The 16,123-nt window shown below is 34.1% G+C and overlaps 2 protein-coding genes across 5 annotated transcripts; both read left to right on the top strand.

Moving 5' to 3' along the window:
• Nucleotides 1-79: 79 nt before the first annotated feature.
• On the top strand, nt 80-6,631 carry LOC111779401 (uncharacterized). 3 transcript variants are annotated; one of them, XM_087118880.1, is made up of 14 exons: nt 80-393; nt 1,024-1,097; nt 2,099-2,176; nt 2,885-2,960; nt 3,936-4,000; nt 4,305-4,406; nt 4,605-4,694; nt 4,784-4,858; nt 4,956-4,988; nt 5,103-5,183; nt 5,536-5,598; nt 5,710-5,784; nt 5,996-6,052; nt 6,134-6,631. In XM_087118880.1, exons 1-14 carry the CDS (start codon nt 351-353, stop codon nt 6,341-6,343), a joined length of 1,122 nt encoding a protein of 373 aa, XP_086975006.1. In that variant the 5' UTR covers nt 80-350; the 3' UTR covers nt 6,344-6,631. The 3 variants fall into 3 exon arrangements, with proteins under 3 accessions (XP_086975006.1, XP_086975008.1, XP_086975007.1); XM_087118882.1 differs by having other exon boundaries at nt 81-404; XM_087118881.1 differs by having other exon boundaries at nt 82-393; nt 5,996-6,049.
• Nucleotides 6,632-7,737: 1,106 nt separating this feature from the next.
• On the top strand, nt 7,738-15,848 carry EMB2813 (DNA primase, large subunit family). 2 transcript variants are annotated; one of them, XM_023657885.2, is made up of 20 exons: nt 7,738-7,906; nt 8,284-8,345; nt 8,432-8,535; nt 8,615-8,696; nt 8,798-8,857; nt 9,017-9,074; nt 9,840-9,859; nt 10,865-10,948; nt 11,048-11,112; nt 11,321-11,369; nt 11,452-11,499; nt 11,574-11,663; nt 11,819-11,878; nt 12,515-12,574; nt 13,640-13,714; nt 14,017-14,102; nt 14,754-14,847; nt 14,933-15,040; nt 15,460-15,517; nt 15,635-15,848. In XM_023657885.2, exons 1-19 carry the CDS (start codon nt 7,771-7,773, stop codon nt 15,475-15,477), a joined length of 1,359 nt encoding a protein of 452 aa, XP_023513653.1. In that variant the 5' UTR covers nt 7,738-7,770; the 3' UTR covers nt 15,478-15,517; nt 15,635-15,848. The 2 variants fall into 2 exon arrangements, with proteins under 2 accessions (XP_023513653.1, XP_086975319.1); XM_087119193.1 differs by having other exon boundaries at nt 15,621-15,848.
• Nucleotides 15,849-16,123: the final 275 nt, after the last annotated feature.

The following is a 16,123-nucleotide window of genomic DNA, read 5'->3' as shown; positions in this document are numbered from 1 at the left end:
CAAATTTTGACAAAATAGTGAAATAAAAATGCCTAGAAAAAAAAAAAAAGGAAATAAAATGGGAAAAATCGCGAATTCCATTTTTGCTCAGTGAGCAGAATTTTATGTTTGAAAGGGTTCGTAAATTTCCTTCCTGGCGAATAGGGTTGTTACGTAGCAACTTGCAAGAGCTCGTTCATTCTTTGGGTGAAATTTTGGCACCGGCAGCGATTCTTCGTCGTCCACCGACCACAATCCGCCGTGACTCCATTTGCTGAGCTTCGATTTTCAAGAACGTTCTGATGCTCGGCCACCACTGCGTCGAGTAACCACCGCAGCACCACTCTCACTCACACATCGTTGCCACTGCGATGGCGATTCCTTTCGGGAAGATCACCATTCTCGTTGGAGCTGGTTCATACACTGTAAACTTAGTAGTTTATTTTTCCTGGTTCTTGAATGTGCTATTGCTGTAATTATTGCTTGTGCTTTGGGGTAGGGGCGTTTAATGACTGAAAATTCTAATTCCGGTTATGTAGTTGGTTGATATATGGTCTATTTGTGTGGTTTTGATTGTAGCGATTGGTTTTCTTGTGTGCCGGAGGCCTTAGAGTTGAGGTTATGTGCTAGCTCGAGTATCTTACGGCATAGACGTAGATTATTGGTGAATCGGTGTTTGTTTAATTTTCCAACGTCAAAGAATCGATAGTTTTTTTTCCCCGCTAACATGAGTGGGAGCACTCTCTGTTAAAGTTGGGCATCGTTTTCTTGCGGATTTTATGGTTTAAGCTATTATGTGTTGCACTCGTGTCTGTATACCCAGAGTTTCCAAAGTGTTTGACCGGTTGAGTTTCTGGGAATTACGAGCTTGAGTTTCCGAAGCTGAAAAGAATAGAGAGACGTTTTGAATTTATGTTGTACTTGCCATGCATTATGTCATTTGGAGGTTACTTTTTGAGAACGCTTAGAGTGTACAATACTAGTTCAGTTAAACCCAAGTTCTGAAGAAAATTTGTGAAAATGATGTATGGTTTATTCTCTCAGGTATTGTTGGCTCTGTTCTGGCAAAAGAAGGACGCTTGCCATATGTATCCGATTTTGTATCAGGTGCTTTTAAGGTAATTTTCTGTTTGAGAACTCGCTTCCTATTTCCGATGAACGGTAGAAAATTAAATTTTATGATTGAGATTTTGGGGAATTTTAAACTGTTTCATAGATGCTGGAATCTGAGAGTCTGGGCTACTCTTTGCTTTGAAAAGCGGAGCATCTAATACAGAGAAAATAGAGCGATAAGTGTAGAATCCACAGAAAATGTTAGAATCTGAACTAGTGCTTTACACTTGAGTAAGAGAGTCTTAACTCAGAAAATGTCGCCGGCATCTGTTTAATTTGATTTACTTGCTTGCCGGCATCTGTTTTTGGGATGAGGAAACTCGTAAGATTGAGATTTAGATGTGGAAATTCAATTAGAATTAGTATCTAATTGAAACACTGAATTCAAGACTCTGGCTGCTAACCAGAGCTCTGTTTTGCAATCTCCTTGTGTTTTGTTTTGGGAGATTGCTTAATGTCCCTCTGTTTAAATGTACATCAGTTGAAATATTTTCACAATATTTTTTTTTTCTCCTTTAAGAGAAGGTTTTTTTGTTTTATTCTGCATTGGTCTCATTCGGATTTGAAAAATGCATTGTTGCATAGGCCTTTTCAAGTAATGAATTAAGTTGCTGAGCTTGTATTAATGATTCAACTGCTTTCTAATTCACTAGGAAATTTTTATTTTTTTGGTTTTACATTTTATTTTTTTATTTATATGTTGTTTTTCTACTGTTGGGACCTACAGTAATTTTACAGATGTTAAGAAAGATCAAAGCTCAAAACCATGCATTGTTATTGGCTTCCCTTTCAGTATCAAATAACATGTCATTGTTTATAATCAAAATAGATGTTGAATCCAGTTAGGGGAGAATTTGAGAATTATGTTGTCCTTTTTTTTTAGTGCAACAAATGTGGGGTATGGATTTGGACCTCCAACCTTGAAGGAATTGAAAATCTTTCCTAATTGTCAGTCTTTCCCATCATTTTTCATTATATTAACTTTTCTGTTGTCTTCGGTTGACAGATTGCTCTAAAGCGTATCAGTCGAGATGATTCCAGCAGTCCAAAAAGCAAGCCACGAAATGAATCTTTAATGGCCCAGGTGTGTTTGCTAAACTGATTATCGTGAACATATTGAATTTAAATGTTAAATTGTTTTGAAAAATTGCTACTTGCTATTGTTCTCAATGAGGAAAAGATTTTGGTCGTTCTCTCTCTTATTATTAACATTTTATATAAAAATTTGAGATCTCATCTCCAGTCTATTCTCTTAGATGTAGTCAGTAGCCTTTCCTCCCTTCATCTTTCTACTCTCTCGAGTTGTAAATTTTTAAAGATATTTTTGTACTGTTGATGCAAGAACACAAAGTAGAAGGCTTTACTACTTGTGCATTATCTAACTTTTGACTTCTATTTTTTGCAATTTGTTTGGCGAACTTTGATTAAAAAGAAATAGAATTTTTGTCGTTGCTCTTTTTCATTGTTACACTGTTTTCTTATGCTGGATATACGAAAACTTCAAGTGGTTTACTCTTATTGGTTTTCAATTCTAAATTTGTTTTATGGATGAAAATCTTGTTTTTTGTAACTTTAATAGACGGTAATTATACTTCATTTTGTTTTACTTTGAGTAAATGTGAGGAATAAGTCATGACCACGGTCTACCTATGCAATAAATTTTTGTGTTATTGTTACTTGCAAACTCGAATATGATTTTTTATGACAATTTCATTTTCCTGTCACCATGTTATGTTCGTATAATTCTTTTTATTTCTTGAATGACAGTTATTTGCATTTCGTTCATTTACAGGTAAAAAGCTTACAGCAAGAACTGCAAATGTTAGCATCAAATCGTCAGATGACAATTGTGACTACGGGCGGAACAGGTCTTGATGATATTTTTTGTGCTTTTGTACTCGAGATATTGGTGAAGACATCTTCTTGGTTTTTCATCATCAAATGATTTTTGTTTTCCGTTTGAACTTGTCTTAAAAGGTTTTTTTTTTTTTTTTTTTTTTTTTTAAAAAAAAGAAAAAAAATCTAAGAGGCTACTGAATTCCAACTTTGCAAATTAGAAAACCCCCTGGAACTTTTTTTAGTTGATTATAAGCTGGTTTATGCGATCCGTGCCAACTGGTATTCATCTTTGTAAATTTTTTGGTTGCCTTATCTCCCCTCTTTTACCTAATGAAACTTTCCTTTTCTTAGAAAAAGAAGGGGAAAAGCTTATTTGCTAATTGGGTTGGTATACTTTTGTCCATGTGGAAGGTTCTGGGTTTATTACTATTATTTAAATATTGATCCTGCTGCATATTGAGATGAACGGCATTTTCTACCGTCTTATTGTTCAATGAAAGTTTTAGTTTTTATTAAAATGTTCCCATTCTAGTTCCAATATGGCAATAAATTACCAACTTAATTTTTACGTGATGAGGTCATTTTGTTACTTTCCCCTTGTTTACCATGCTTCTAGTTATATGTAAGACGCGTTTTCAGAAAATTTTAGGACGTTCATTGTGCAAGTTATTTACTTTATGTAATTGCTGTTGCCTATTCTAATAATTAACGAATGCTTTCTGTATATATTTAAATAGTGGCTGTGTTGTAAATATTATATGAACATCTAACTTAATTTTGATCAGTGGCTTTTAATTCACAATGACATTTTCTTGTCATTGCCGTTGTTTATTCTTTCCTTTGTTCTCAAAGTGATTCTTTTCGTCCCAACACATCTATATATATTATTATCAGTAACTGTGTTGTAATTTTTGTATTTCATATTTCTCCTCTTTAAACATTCCTTGCCCTTTTTCTTACGTCAATATATTATTAACTTTTATCTTTTCGTTTTTTGTATGCAGGGGGTAGGAAATTTGGCGTAATCATTCTTGTAGTTGTAGTAGGATATGGGTTTGTTTGGATGAAGGTAATTATATAGTTCGTTTGTGGCAAATTATGCAGTGATGACATGCTGTATTGCTTCTAATCTCCAAAGTTCAAACCAGTATATTTAATTTTTTAAAACATATTTATGTCACCAATTCTGGAAATATTTTCAATAAAACAAAAGAATGGAATGTTTTAGAGGTAGTATACTTTAGCCTACGATTTCCTTTTCCTGGATCCCATGATTGTATGCAATATTTGAACGTGCCATGTTACAATTTCCAATTGCTTGCCGCTTTAGAACCTTTCATCATATTTAAGACACAATACAAGTATATTTTCAGGGATGGAAACTTCCTGATATGATGTTTGCTACAAAGCGTAGTCTATCTGATGCTTGCAGTTCTGTTGCTAGACAGCTTGAAAATGTTTACTCATCCATCACGGTAATGTCCTTAGTCTGAGTGTACTATTTGTTCATAACAGCATTTTGAACTTTATTTTTGGGCTTGCAAGTTTTTTTTGGAAATTTCATTTAAAATATTTTGCTCTAAACCATTCCATGCGGATCAGATTTTACTATAAACATTATGGTATTTGTCGGTGAATCAATGACTTCTTTACCTCTCCTGCTATGTGATTAGGCTACAAAACGGAATTTATCTTCAAAAATGGACAACATTGACAAAAGTTTGGATGAATCTTTGGATCTCACTGCCGATACACAAGAACAGGTGCATAGCTGGCTAATTTACTGTTTCTCTAAAGATAAAGGGTTTGGAGATTATCAACTGAATTGAATTGTTTCTTTTTGGCCATAAAGGTTTCGGAACTACGAGGTAAATCGGATACTTTTGGCAGGGATATTAAATCCGTTCATCATGCAGTCCAGACTTTGGTAAATCCTTCTGGATCGTCTAGTTTTCTTTTAATGTTCTTTCTTTGTAATTTATCTGAGCTTTGAATTAAAAGATTGACCTTTTTGTGTGTTCTAGGAAAATAAATTATGGAGTTTTGAAGAAAAGCAGGTGAACCTTTTTTTATGTAGTTTCATCGCAATATTTGGTTTATGTTTATATCATTTTACTCCTGTTTTCATGTGTTTAAAATTGAATGTTCTGGCTTTTGATTCTCTGCTTTAGGAACAAACGACTGAAGGTGTTAGGAGATTGTGTAATTATGCTTGGAACATGGAGAATCAAAGGGCCGTGGAACGTACTCAGGCATGCATCAAACCCCTTGTTTTTTTTTTTTTTAATAACTAATTTGGGGGGAGGGGACCCTCATTCATAGCTTCTTGCGTCTCTTGTCGCACAAATATGGAATTCTCATTCTAAAATATATAATGAGTTTAAGCAACAGTTGTTCTTCAATGATGTGATATTCTTGTCTGATATTCATTGCTTTCTGAAATAACTCTGTATTGGCTCATTCGTGCGATCTCTATGATTTGTATCATGGTCGGATTGTATAATCATTTTGAAAATTTACATTTGCACCATTGAGATCTGGAAATGAAAATCTTCAAATACATACTAGTATTCACACACTTTTTTTTTTCATCAAATTTTGCAGGCAATTCCTTCTAGTTCCAGTAGGCAAGCTCTTGAACTCCCTCCAACAACACCTTCACCAAAGGTAACATATGAGCATTTATCTGTAAGTTTGATAATGTTTTCACACAAATGATATTAGAAAGATGATAGATAGGCTTACTTTTTTCTTTTTTTTTTTTCTGCTTGTCATCAGCAAAATCGGTCGTTGCCGATTGGTTTTTCACCAGAGGCGCTGTCTCCCTCCGAGTTTAATTCTTCTTCTAACCAGGTTAGTTAATCTAATCCTTCCAGAGATTATATTTTGCAGTAATAAAATCATCTTATTATATTTTTATTCCAAGATAACGAATATTATAGGGCTAGATGTCTCTCACGAAATCAGTTTAAAGTGTTTGATTTTCATATTTAAGAACAATTGTTTGGTGTGCTATGATCAACGTTAACTACATAATCACTCTTACGTTATGATCCAATCTCAGGTTCAAGTTCATCGACGACCACTCCAAAATACCGTCTCTGACCCCGGCTTGATGATTGTTGTCCTATACTCCGAACTTGTTTCATATCATCTTGACAATCATCTATAAAATTCTAACTATTATTCATATGCTTGGCAGTTAGAAGGAACCAGAGATTCAAACGAGCGGTCGAGCAGCAGACTCGATACAACGTCCAATGGAAGCAGTATACCCAATGGGATCAGTACATCGGATTCCACCAGAAGCGAGGCTGGGAATTCCGGGCTATCGGGACTTGGATTTCTTACGAGAACGAGGAGTGCAGTGAGTGCAGTATTCCGGCAGTCTCGCCCAAGTGTTCAATCTTGAAGGGAGTCTTCTTTTTGTAGAACAATCTGTCAATCGGCGGCTGCCAGTAAGTAGTACCCTTGAGGACACTTGATATACAGCTAATTCTAGCAGTGCCCAACCCAGATGAAGAAGATATCGCATAGTTTCTGGTGGGCACAGAATTTTGTAGTTATGATTGTTATAAAGTTCTTAATTTTTGTTTTAGGTCTCAAAATGTGGTTACCCTATTTTTTTTTTTTTGTTGTCATACGATAATAAATTGTCATAAATAGTAACCTTATTGATGGATTCTGAAGCCTTTTTTTATTGTTGTGGCTCTTGGCTTTGGTCCTTTGAATTTTGATTTTGATCCTTCTGCCTTTTCCTTTAATATTTTGATCCTTATGCCTTTTCCTTTAATATTTTGATCCTCGGTCGGTCGACGTTAGCTATTAGATTGACGTGTGCTCTTTCTCTTAAGCTCGCTCGAAGGTTCAAGTCTAAATTTGTAATTGAACGCCTTTATACTTGATAATATTTTGAAAAAGATAATGTTGTTCAGAATCATATATATTTTTTAAAAGAATTTGAAGAAATAATTGTTATCAATAGGTAAAAGAATTGCAAATCTGTGTAGATGTGAGATAGAAATTAATAATAATGATTAAAAATCTACTCAAATATCGAGTGTTCAATTGATAATAATTTCTTTTTAGTTTAAATAATTTATTTAAAAAAAAAAACAGCATATCTGCAATTAATTTTTTTTGTTTTTTAGTGGGTTTATATATTTTTTTAAAGTATTATTTTTTAAAATGTGAATCACAAGTAAATAAATTATTTTAAAAAAAATACATAAAACTAATAACAAAATGACCGTTATTTAACCCAAAAGAGGCCTCCAGCCCAATAAGAGCCCAAACATCCAAGCCCAACTACCGATAAATCAGTTTCCCGCCATTTCCTCGCGGGTGCTAAAAGTGCGACTCAACCTAAACAACCCGAACCGACCGACTTGGTTCGGTTATTGAGCAAATCTGGACCTCAGTTTAAAAAGTGAAAAAACCAAATGTTTTGGTTTGGTTCGATTCTCCATATCAAACCAAACCAAATGAGAATAATTACATACAAAAGTTTAAAAAAATAATAAAGAGTTAAAAAAAAAAATAATAGAGAGATTTTAAAGCCAATATTAACGTGATAAGACAATAATTTATTATTATAGAAATCGATAATTCAATTTTTTTTTTGCTGGTTGTTCCCAAACAGCCAACCGACCGATCGGTTCGATTGAAAATTGGTTTTCTTCTATTCAGGACATTGGTTCGGTTATTTACTGTTCAAACCCGAAAACAATGGTCTGATCCGGTTCGAAAAAACCGACCAACCATTTTCGTTTTCGTTTTCTTTAGCGCGTTTTTAACACCACCGATTCTCAGCTCCAGTAGCAAGACCAGTAGACTGCCATGGAACTCCATCGTTCTCAGAGGAAATCTTCCACCGCCACCACTTCCTCGACCACTCTTCCACTCTATCGCTCAGCTCCTCCTCTCGAAGTCAGACTTGAAGAATTCGAACTTTATGCCATAGATCGTCTTCGAGGTTGGATCTTTCTCTTTCCCTCGGTTTTATTTTCTAATTTTATGCTCTTTCTTTTCTTTTTCTTGTTGTATTTTAGAATTTGGAGCGATTTTGAAGAAGTATGGCTTTAAGTTACATGGTGGCACGAATCATATATTGGGGATTTTTTTCTTCTTTCATGAAGCTTTTTGCAATATAATTTTTTTTGGGGGAGGGGGTAGATGATAGGAGTGTGAAACTTTTTATCGCTTAGAGATTTGAATTGCGGGAAGTTGGAGGCTCAGTTCTCCGCACACATTATGAAGATCTAAATTCATATTTGGACGAATTGGTGAATATTTATGAGTTGAAGCATTCTGATCCCTTACGAATTGGATATTTTTCGTTGTCGAGTGCAGTTCTTAAAGGAATTTCTGATGGTTTATCTCGAGGAAAGAAATCTGAAGAAATGGAGAAACTGGTGTGGTTTGATTTTCTTCACTATTTAGACCTTGTTGTTTCTTAAACCTTCCTTTAATTTTTTTTTTTTTTCTTCACATTGCACAGGTAAGAGACTTGTTGAAGGCCCATATGAAACATCCACAGGCATCCGAGGCTGTGAACAAGGATATAATATCTCACTTTGTTCTGCGCCTCGTATACTGCAGAACGTAAGCTTTCTCCTTTCTTCTTCTCTTGTTTTTTTTTTTGGCTTATCTTTAGTTTACCATTATTTTGACTTGGTTTCAGGGAGGACTTGAGAAAATGGTTTCTTTCTATGGAAACTATGCTATTTCGACACCGTTTTCTTTCTGAAAGTCCTGAATCTCAGGTAAGAACATGGTTCATTCTTTAGTGCTATCTTCATTTTTTTTTTCCATTTCTCCAATTGAGTAATGGCTTGATGTACACTATTTTCTTGTGCATTTGCAGAAGCAGGTCTTTTCGGAGCTTGGCCTCTCATACAAAGCAATCAGTTATGCAGAGTTTGAGGTAATTTTTATCTATGGAAATTTCATTGGCAATATTGTCAAATATTCCCTCCCAAGCTTTCAAAATGATACAACTGTTTTAGCTTGTAAAATGTATTATGCCTCTCCTTCTAGTTCACGAGTTTTCTTTCAAGTAACTTTGACATTTTTCTTCTTGTAGGCTGTGAAGGACAAATTGGTCCAAGTTGCTCGGTTGATTGGTCAGCCTGTACCAAGCGGTAAGAATGGATAACTCGTTGATGGGTGATACTTTTCACTTATCATCCTTATGCTCATACAATTCATCTTATGGGATAACATTGAGGCTATATTGAAAATATTATATATACACTAGCCTATTATCTTAAGATTTTGGGTTTAATGGTTATGTACCTTAACCTACCAACTTAACATAGCATATGAACATTTTTATTTAGGACCGTAAAGGACTGTAATTTTAGGTACCTTAGCATATTTTGATGTTCTCTTTTAATATGTAAGATTTAATTTATAGTTACTTTTGGTATGGTTTGATTAATTTAGGTCTCAGATTTTCTATGGTTTGATACTCATTATGATGCATAGAAAGCTAAGCTATTGACCGAATTGGATTTTGTCCCCCTCGTTTCCCATCTTCCCACTTGTTTATCATTTTTTTTTAAAACCCATTTGTTTCTATTTCTTCCCTTAAGAGGCATTTATCAACTATATAGTTGTACTTTTTACATTCTTTAGTAGTAACAATTTATCTTACTATGCTAAATCACCACTACACTCAAAAGTTCAAGTTTATCGTTTGTTTTGATTTTTTTTTTTTTTTTGGGGTGGCCATCCTTTTGGTGCATCTTCACTGTGTGTTTTGTTGACTGTAAAGTGTATAGTTGTTTTCACACAGGGAGGGAAGAATTTGTAACTATATGAATATCACACTTATTTATCTATCATTACCTATCATTGTTACTTATGTTTATCTCTTTTTTTTTTTTTTTTTTTTTTTTTTGCAGCTGATGCAATATACTATAAGGTTTGTCTTCTATTTAATTAGATGTTTTTCTTAATATGCATTGCCATTGCTATCTCAATATGATATTAAATTTATTTTATTTTGTCCAGGAAGTGGAGTTTAGGAATGTATGTTTTGATGTTCATATGAATTGTTCTTATAAAAAAAAAATGTTCATATGAATTGTAGAGATGAAACCATTCATCTCTAGATAATATCAGATTCACTTTTTTCTCTGTGAGATGTCTGATACTAAATTTTGACCACCGCATCTACTGTTAATCAAGGAAAAAGATTTTTTTTTTTTTTTTTTTTTTTTTTTTTTTTGCAGATAGAACGATTATTTTCCTAAGATCTGTTTGGAAAAAGAAAAATTGCTCTACAGTTGGATTTTAGTAAAATCTGTTGAGTTCTTGAAAATATTTGCTGACAAGTGCGTAGGATAACATATATATGCCTGCTTACATTCATACATAATCGGATCAAATTTTTGTTACTAGACCTTTCCTTTGATCTATAAACTATGGAGATGGTTGGTCACTTGGATTTTGTAGATCTGTGTGGAAGGTTAAATATCCTATGGAAGTTGAACTCTTTGGTTAGTGTATATTTTTTGGGAGGGAATTAATGCATATGAAAAAGCTTCATGGAGTCTATAGAAGAATCTTCTTAGTTGTGGGTAGGCCTGTTATGAAATTATGGGATCTTAATTCTTTCTGCTGGCTTCTCTTGAAGTGCTCTGTTAAAGGTTCTCAAATTGCTCTGTTTGTAATAATGCGGCCTGGATTTTTATTTTTTTATTTTTGTATCTATGGCTTGGCAAGTTGGGTGGCTTCTCTACCTGTTGATGTGTGCACTTGATTTTTTAAACTTTTGTATGATCATTATCAATGAATTTTGTGTTCCTACAAAAAGAAAAAAAAAAAAAAAAAAAAAAAGAGAGAGAGAGAAGGAAAGAAAATTCAGCTTGTTGGATGTTCTTCCTCTTCTTCTTCCTCATCGTTTTTCCTACCTTATCTTATGAAGGTACCATGGGAAGAAGTTCCAGAACTGGTGGCTGGTCGAAGGGTATTACTTCATAAAGGATATGCATATATTGCTATTTATCAGGTAATTTTATGACTATAATGCATATACATATATAGTTAATTTCATGTACTTTCTTGATCTTCAAAGGTTACTTTTAATTTTCCTCCATGTATTGCTTAGGTGGTTTCCCTTGTTGCAACACAATTCCGCAGTTACCTATCAAAGGCCTTAAGTCTGACAAACAGGTCGTTAAAGAAAGCTTGAATTGGATTACAGATTTCATTTTCCATCAACTACTTTTCTCATAAATACTTGACTATTGGGATGGACGTTGTGTGATAATTTCGTTTTCTCAAAATTTTCATTTATATTAAGAAGCTTTGGGAGATCTAACCAAGTACATGATGAAAGTTTCATTTTTTAATCTCTTTAAGTTATAAATTTTATTGCCAGGAAATGGACATCTACAATAAGAGAACAAGAGAAGGATCGGTTGACCCCTGTGAGTATAATAATAGTGAGACACGTGCATTATAAAGAAACGTTATACTTGTGGTGTTTGACATATTCTAAGTGCTTTACAGATCGTTGAAGCCCTTTGCACAAGCTACCTGGGTCCTGACTACTCACAGGTAGTTTATTTAAGTAGCTACTTTACCACATGATGTAATCTGATCTGGATCTTTGTTGCTTAATATCTCCCCAGCCAACAGAGTATGCTGATATATCAATCAAAGACCTTGAACAAATTGCTAAAAGTTCATTTCCTCTTTGCATGCGGCACCTATTTGATAAGGTTAGAAGACTGGCCACAATTCTTTGCCTAGTTATATTTCTGGAAGTTTTTCTCTTTTCTCTTTTCTCTTTCTCTCTCCTATTTCTTCCTGTTGTTGGTACATAATATTGGATATATTGAACAGTTTTTCATTTATTTATTTTACTCATGTCCAGCTGAAAGAAGATCATCATTTGAAGCATGGAGGGAGAATGCAATTAGGTCTCTTTCTCAAGGTTGTGCAATGCCCCTTTACTGATTTTAGATGCTTACACTTTGAAGTACTTTTCATTTTTCTTTCTGTTTGGCATTGATCACAATTGGTTTGAGAGAGTTGATAATTACCGTTCCATTCACTAATTATATGTATACAAAAGTGCTGAATGGTCTTGTTTATTCTACATGAAGAATTGAATTGCTCTTATAAATATGAATTGTGTACATGTTCCTCTATCGTCGTTTACTGTCTTGTTAAAGTTTCTTAATGGTTGTGTAGTGGTGATATCGGCTATTTTTGTTATCATTTGATACGATACCAAAGCAGGAAGATATCTTTTTGTACCCAAAGTAAAAGCTTTGGAGATTACGGAAAAGCTGTATTTCCAGGATCAAAACCAAAGTAACATTCCAAAGGAAAAAATTTGTTGACTGGTTTCAAGCTTCAAGCAGTAAAGGCAGTTTAATTTAGACGATCGATGATGTTTTTATATGAGGAGAATCATATATGAGGAGAATCAACAATCAAGAACAAATAATATGTAGTATATTGAAGCATGAGTAGTATTTTTGACTGAAGTATTTATCTGTGTAATTCTCCTCTCATTTTTTGGTATGAAGCCTTTCAATCTTTAACTACAATTCTTCACATGCAGGGTGTTGGTTTGAAGCTTGATGATGCCCTTGCTTTCTGGAGAGCTGAGTTCTCGCAGAGAGTAAGCATAATAATACTCTTTTAAGTTATCTGCAAAGGAATAAACAGCAGCAAAAATGGTGATATAACAATAACAACTCAAAAATTGAGTAATGATGTTAGAAATGGGGTTGGGATTGGGAAGTGAGTCTCCTAACTCTAACCTTCCCTTATGTCATCCCTAACCCACAGTAAGAATTTTTTTCCCCTCACCTTCCCTTATTGCCAAATAAAAATTCTTGCTGAGACATTAATATATTTCAATTGGAAGAATAGTGATTTCAGCTAGAAAGTATCTAAAAATGTAAGTTCCATTAATTTCAATATTCTTTTATATGGAGACAAACCCTTTTTAGGAATTCTATTAGTTGCTAAATTCATCTCTCTTTATCGGTTAAGTTTCTTCCCATCACATGGTTCAAATTGGCTATGCTCTCTTTTCTTTCCATGTGGGAGTTTGTATTCTTGACTATTTGTAGCTTTTCACTTATCAATGAAATCAATGAAAAGTTTGTTCTTGGTTTAAAAAAGAAATATACAAGTCCCTTTAGAACTGCAAAAACCCCTAGAAAGTTTGGACAAAAGGCTGTGGGCCAGTCCGTTCATCTTAGATTCTGCTTTCATTTCAATTCTGATAGAAGTGAATTCTTCAAACAAGGTTTGTTCAATGCTATACTTTTTAAGGGTTCTTGAAGACTACTTGATTATCTCTCGTTGACAAACTAACGCAATCTTTCCTTTCGGTAAGTGCCAACAATGACATAATGTATAATTTCTTACCCTCTAAAGATAACCTCCAAACCATTTTGCTAATCAGACCTCATTTCTTTTCCTTAAATTGCAAGTTCCTATGGCACCATTAGCCATTGGGAAATCTTTAATTATCATTTTTATTATGTTAAAGTTGGTCTCTGTAGTTGTCCTAATTGTACTTCAGTAAACATCTTTTATAAAGCTTGAGTTCTCTCTCTTGATTTTTATCCAATTCTCTATTCTATTTATTTACTTTCATTTCTCCTGAATATTACTTTATCTGTTTGCTAGAAGTTTATATCTTATAGCTATTGCTTTATCCTTTCTTCCATAGGTTGGTGTTGAGAGGTTTGACAAAGAATATGCATACAGTATCAGGCATAACTATGGAAAAGAAGGCAAGAGAGTGGTAAGAGATGTTGCCTTTAAATCTTTAAGATGCAGATTTGTTTTTGAAAAAGGAAATTTGAAGATGCAGAACTAGTTGATTTCACTTTACTTGGATTTTTATTTTAGGAATCTTAATATTTTGGCATCTTTTTCGACAATTTTTAATGTCCTATTTCTCTGCGACGTGATTACTTGTCTTTTCTTGTTATGTTTTTATCTGGCCTCTCCATCATTGTCCTACTTGTACAACTATAAGCAGTCTTGTGTATTTTCTAATTTTCTCTATCTTGATTTGTATCTTTTTCTATCTGAATGTACTAGGATTATTCACCTTATTCCTGTCAAAAAGTCATCTCATCATCACCTGGTGTTGGAGATCATCATGGATGTCCCTATAGACATTTCAGGTATGCCTCCTAAAACAATTTCTTGATATCTAGAATTTTAAGCTGAAGTCATTTAGCATGCCTGCATGCATGCATGCAGACATACATACATACATACATAGATATATATGGTGTAGGTCAGAAGGCAATGTGCTGGTTAATCCATGATAAAGAAAAAATTGTTGGAAGAATTCGTCTTTGTGGAGTTGGAAAGCTTGATAATCAATTAAAAAGAAACAGTATGTCTCTCTCTTTATAATTGTGGGCCCATTACAAGACCCAGACTTTGAAACATCAAGTGTTTTCTTATTAATCTCACTTGAAGATTCAAACATGTGATCTTTGGATAGGTGTTATTCAAAGACCACAATCCTTACCAAGGGTATTATCAGAACATCTTAAAAAAGTTCTCTTCACAATAACTAGGCAACAAACAGCTTTTGTAGAGGGGCGATAGTGCCTAAACTTCTAGGACTTCATTTTTTCTGAGTTCAACAACAAGCGGGGTGGAAAATTTGAACCTTCGACCTCTTGGTCTTTATGCTAGAGTTATTCTTGGTCATTATGCTAGAGCTATGCGTAATTTGATGACTAAAAATTTTCTTATGGTATAAGAATGATATATATTTTTAAAAAGATATTCATTGTTTGATATAACGATTTCTTCAACAGTGAAGACAACTTAAGAGCAGCTCTTGGTAAAATGGGAGTAAATAACCAGAAAATGGAAGATATATTGGACAAAGTGCGAAATAGACATTATCAGGTTGGCTGTTAATTTTCCTTTTTTCTTTTTTAAATCTTATTTTAATATTGGGAATAACGTAAACATTTTTCTCATGTATCTTTAGTTGGCATGCACCTTGACGTTTGAATCGGTTCATGGTTCATCGTGCGACGCTGGGATTAATCATCCAAACCAGTACTTCATTGATAGTCAAAAAGTTCTGCAATCTAAGGTATACCCTGTAACTTCATCATGTACTAATTTTGATGCTTTCTTGACATAATGAATCTTGTTTCCATATGCGTCATATTGTCTTTGTGGAAGTTTTGAGTCTTGGAAGGCTGAGCACATAAATGCATCCTGAACTTGGAAGGCTGCTGCCCTACTATGAGTTAATTGTTTTATTATTTGAAGAATATAACATTGGTGAATTAAGGGACGTCAATAACGTGCTCGAGTTTTTGGCCACTATGCCAAGAAATACCGTTCTTCGAGATGTTCTACCGAGCTAAGGGCATGTTAGCTAAGAGCAAGTGATTTTAGTCGTTTCAAAATCACTCTCAAACATGCCACGTGTGTTCCAAATTGTAGTGCTTAGCTAACATGAAATAAAGTTGGGACCTTTAGCTTAATATCTGTCCTTATTTGCAGAACAATTCAACAGCTTAGTAAAAACATTTACAAGCACACCTCAAGAAGTGGGATCTAGGTTTGTTTATTTTTGTTACTATCCATATTGTTTGGTATCAGAGCATCTTTGGTGTCATAGCACGGACCATAATATCTTTGTTATCCTTACTTAGCGTGCTTAGCCACTCTTTTGCAGCACTGGGAAAACGCTCTTGCAAGGCGAGTGGGTTCAAACCAGGTGCTTTCTCGATCGAGAGCTTTAACCGTAAAATTGTATCCGTTTAGCAATGTAAATTATACATATAAAGTTCTCAACTGGTCTCCAGAGGCTCTTTTCCAGCTGTTGCAGCTGGGCGACTTTGGCTGTTTTATTCTTAAATATTTTATTTTCTTTGGAGCCTTCTACTTTAGTTTGTCGTTTGGTTCACAACTTCTCATTCCACTTCTATGCCTCAACATTTCTCTCTCTAATAAATAAAATTTAATTATAACTTTAAATTAATTATTACTAACTAAATTAAATTAATATTAATTAGAAAAGTACAGATGGGCCATACTTGGCACGTCTACTAGCTTAACACGTTATATAAAATATTCACTCTTACAACTCTCACCTTTAAATTTTTATCCGTTGAACAACGACCCTTCTATTCAATAGCATCGGATCATGACGGTCGACTTTCAT

The sequence above is a fragment of the Cucurbita pepo genome, chromosome 17 (genome assembly GCF_057944985.1).
Source record: "Cucurbita pepo subsp. pepo isolate OVF chromosome 17, ASM5794498v1, whole genome shotgun sequence".
NCBI lineage: Eukaryota > Viridiplantae > Streptophyta > Magnoliopsida > Cucurbitales > Cucurbitaceae > Cucurbita > Cucurbita pepo.
This window is presented reverse-complemented; position numbering and strand designations above follow the sequence as displayed.

Coding starts and splice junctions, on each gene's coding strand:
- EMB2813 (XM_023657885.2), top strand. CDS start 7,771: ATGGAACTCCATCGTTCTCAGAGGAAATCTTCCACCGCCACCACTTCC. Junction 8,346..8,431: donor CTGAAGAAATGGAGAAACTG/GTGTGGTTTGAT, acceptor CACATTGCACAG/GTAAGAGACTTGTTGAAGGC. Junction 10,949..11,047: donor CATATATTGCTATTTATCAG/GTAATTTTATGA, acceptor TGTATTGCTTAG/GTGGTTTCCCTTGTTGCAAC.
- LOC111779401 (XM_087118880.1), top strand. CDS start 351: ATGGCGATTCCTTTCGGGAAGATCACCATTCTCGTTGGAGCTG. Junction 2,961..3,935: donor TGTGACTACGGGCGGAACAG/GTCTTGATGATA, acceptor TTTTGTATGCAG/GGGGTAGGAAATTTGGCGTA. Junction 4,407..4,604: donor ATGTTTACTCATCCATCACG/GTAATGTCCTTA, acceptor CTATGTGATTAG/GCTACAAAACGGAATTTATC.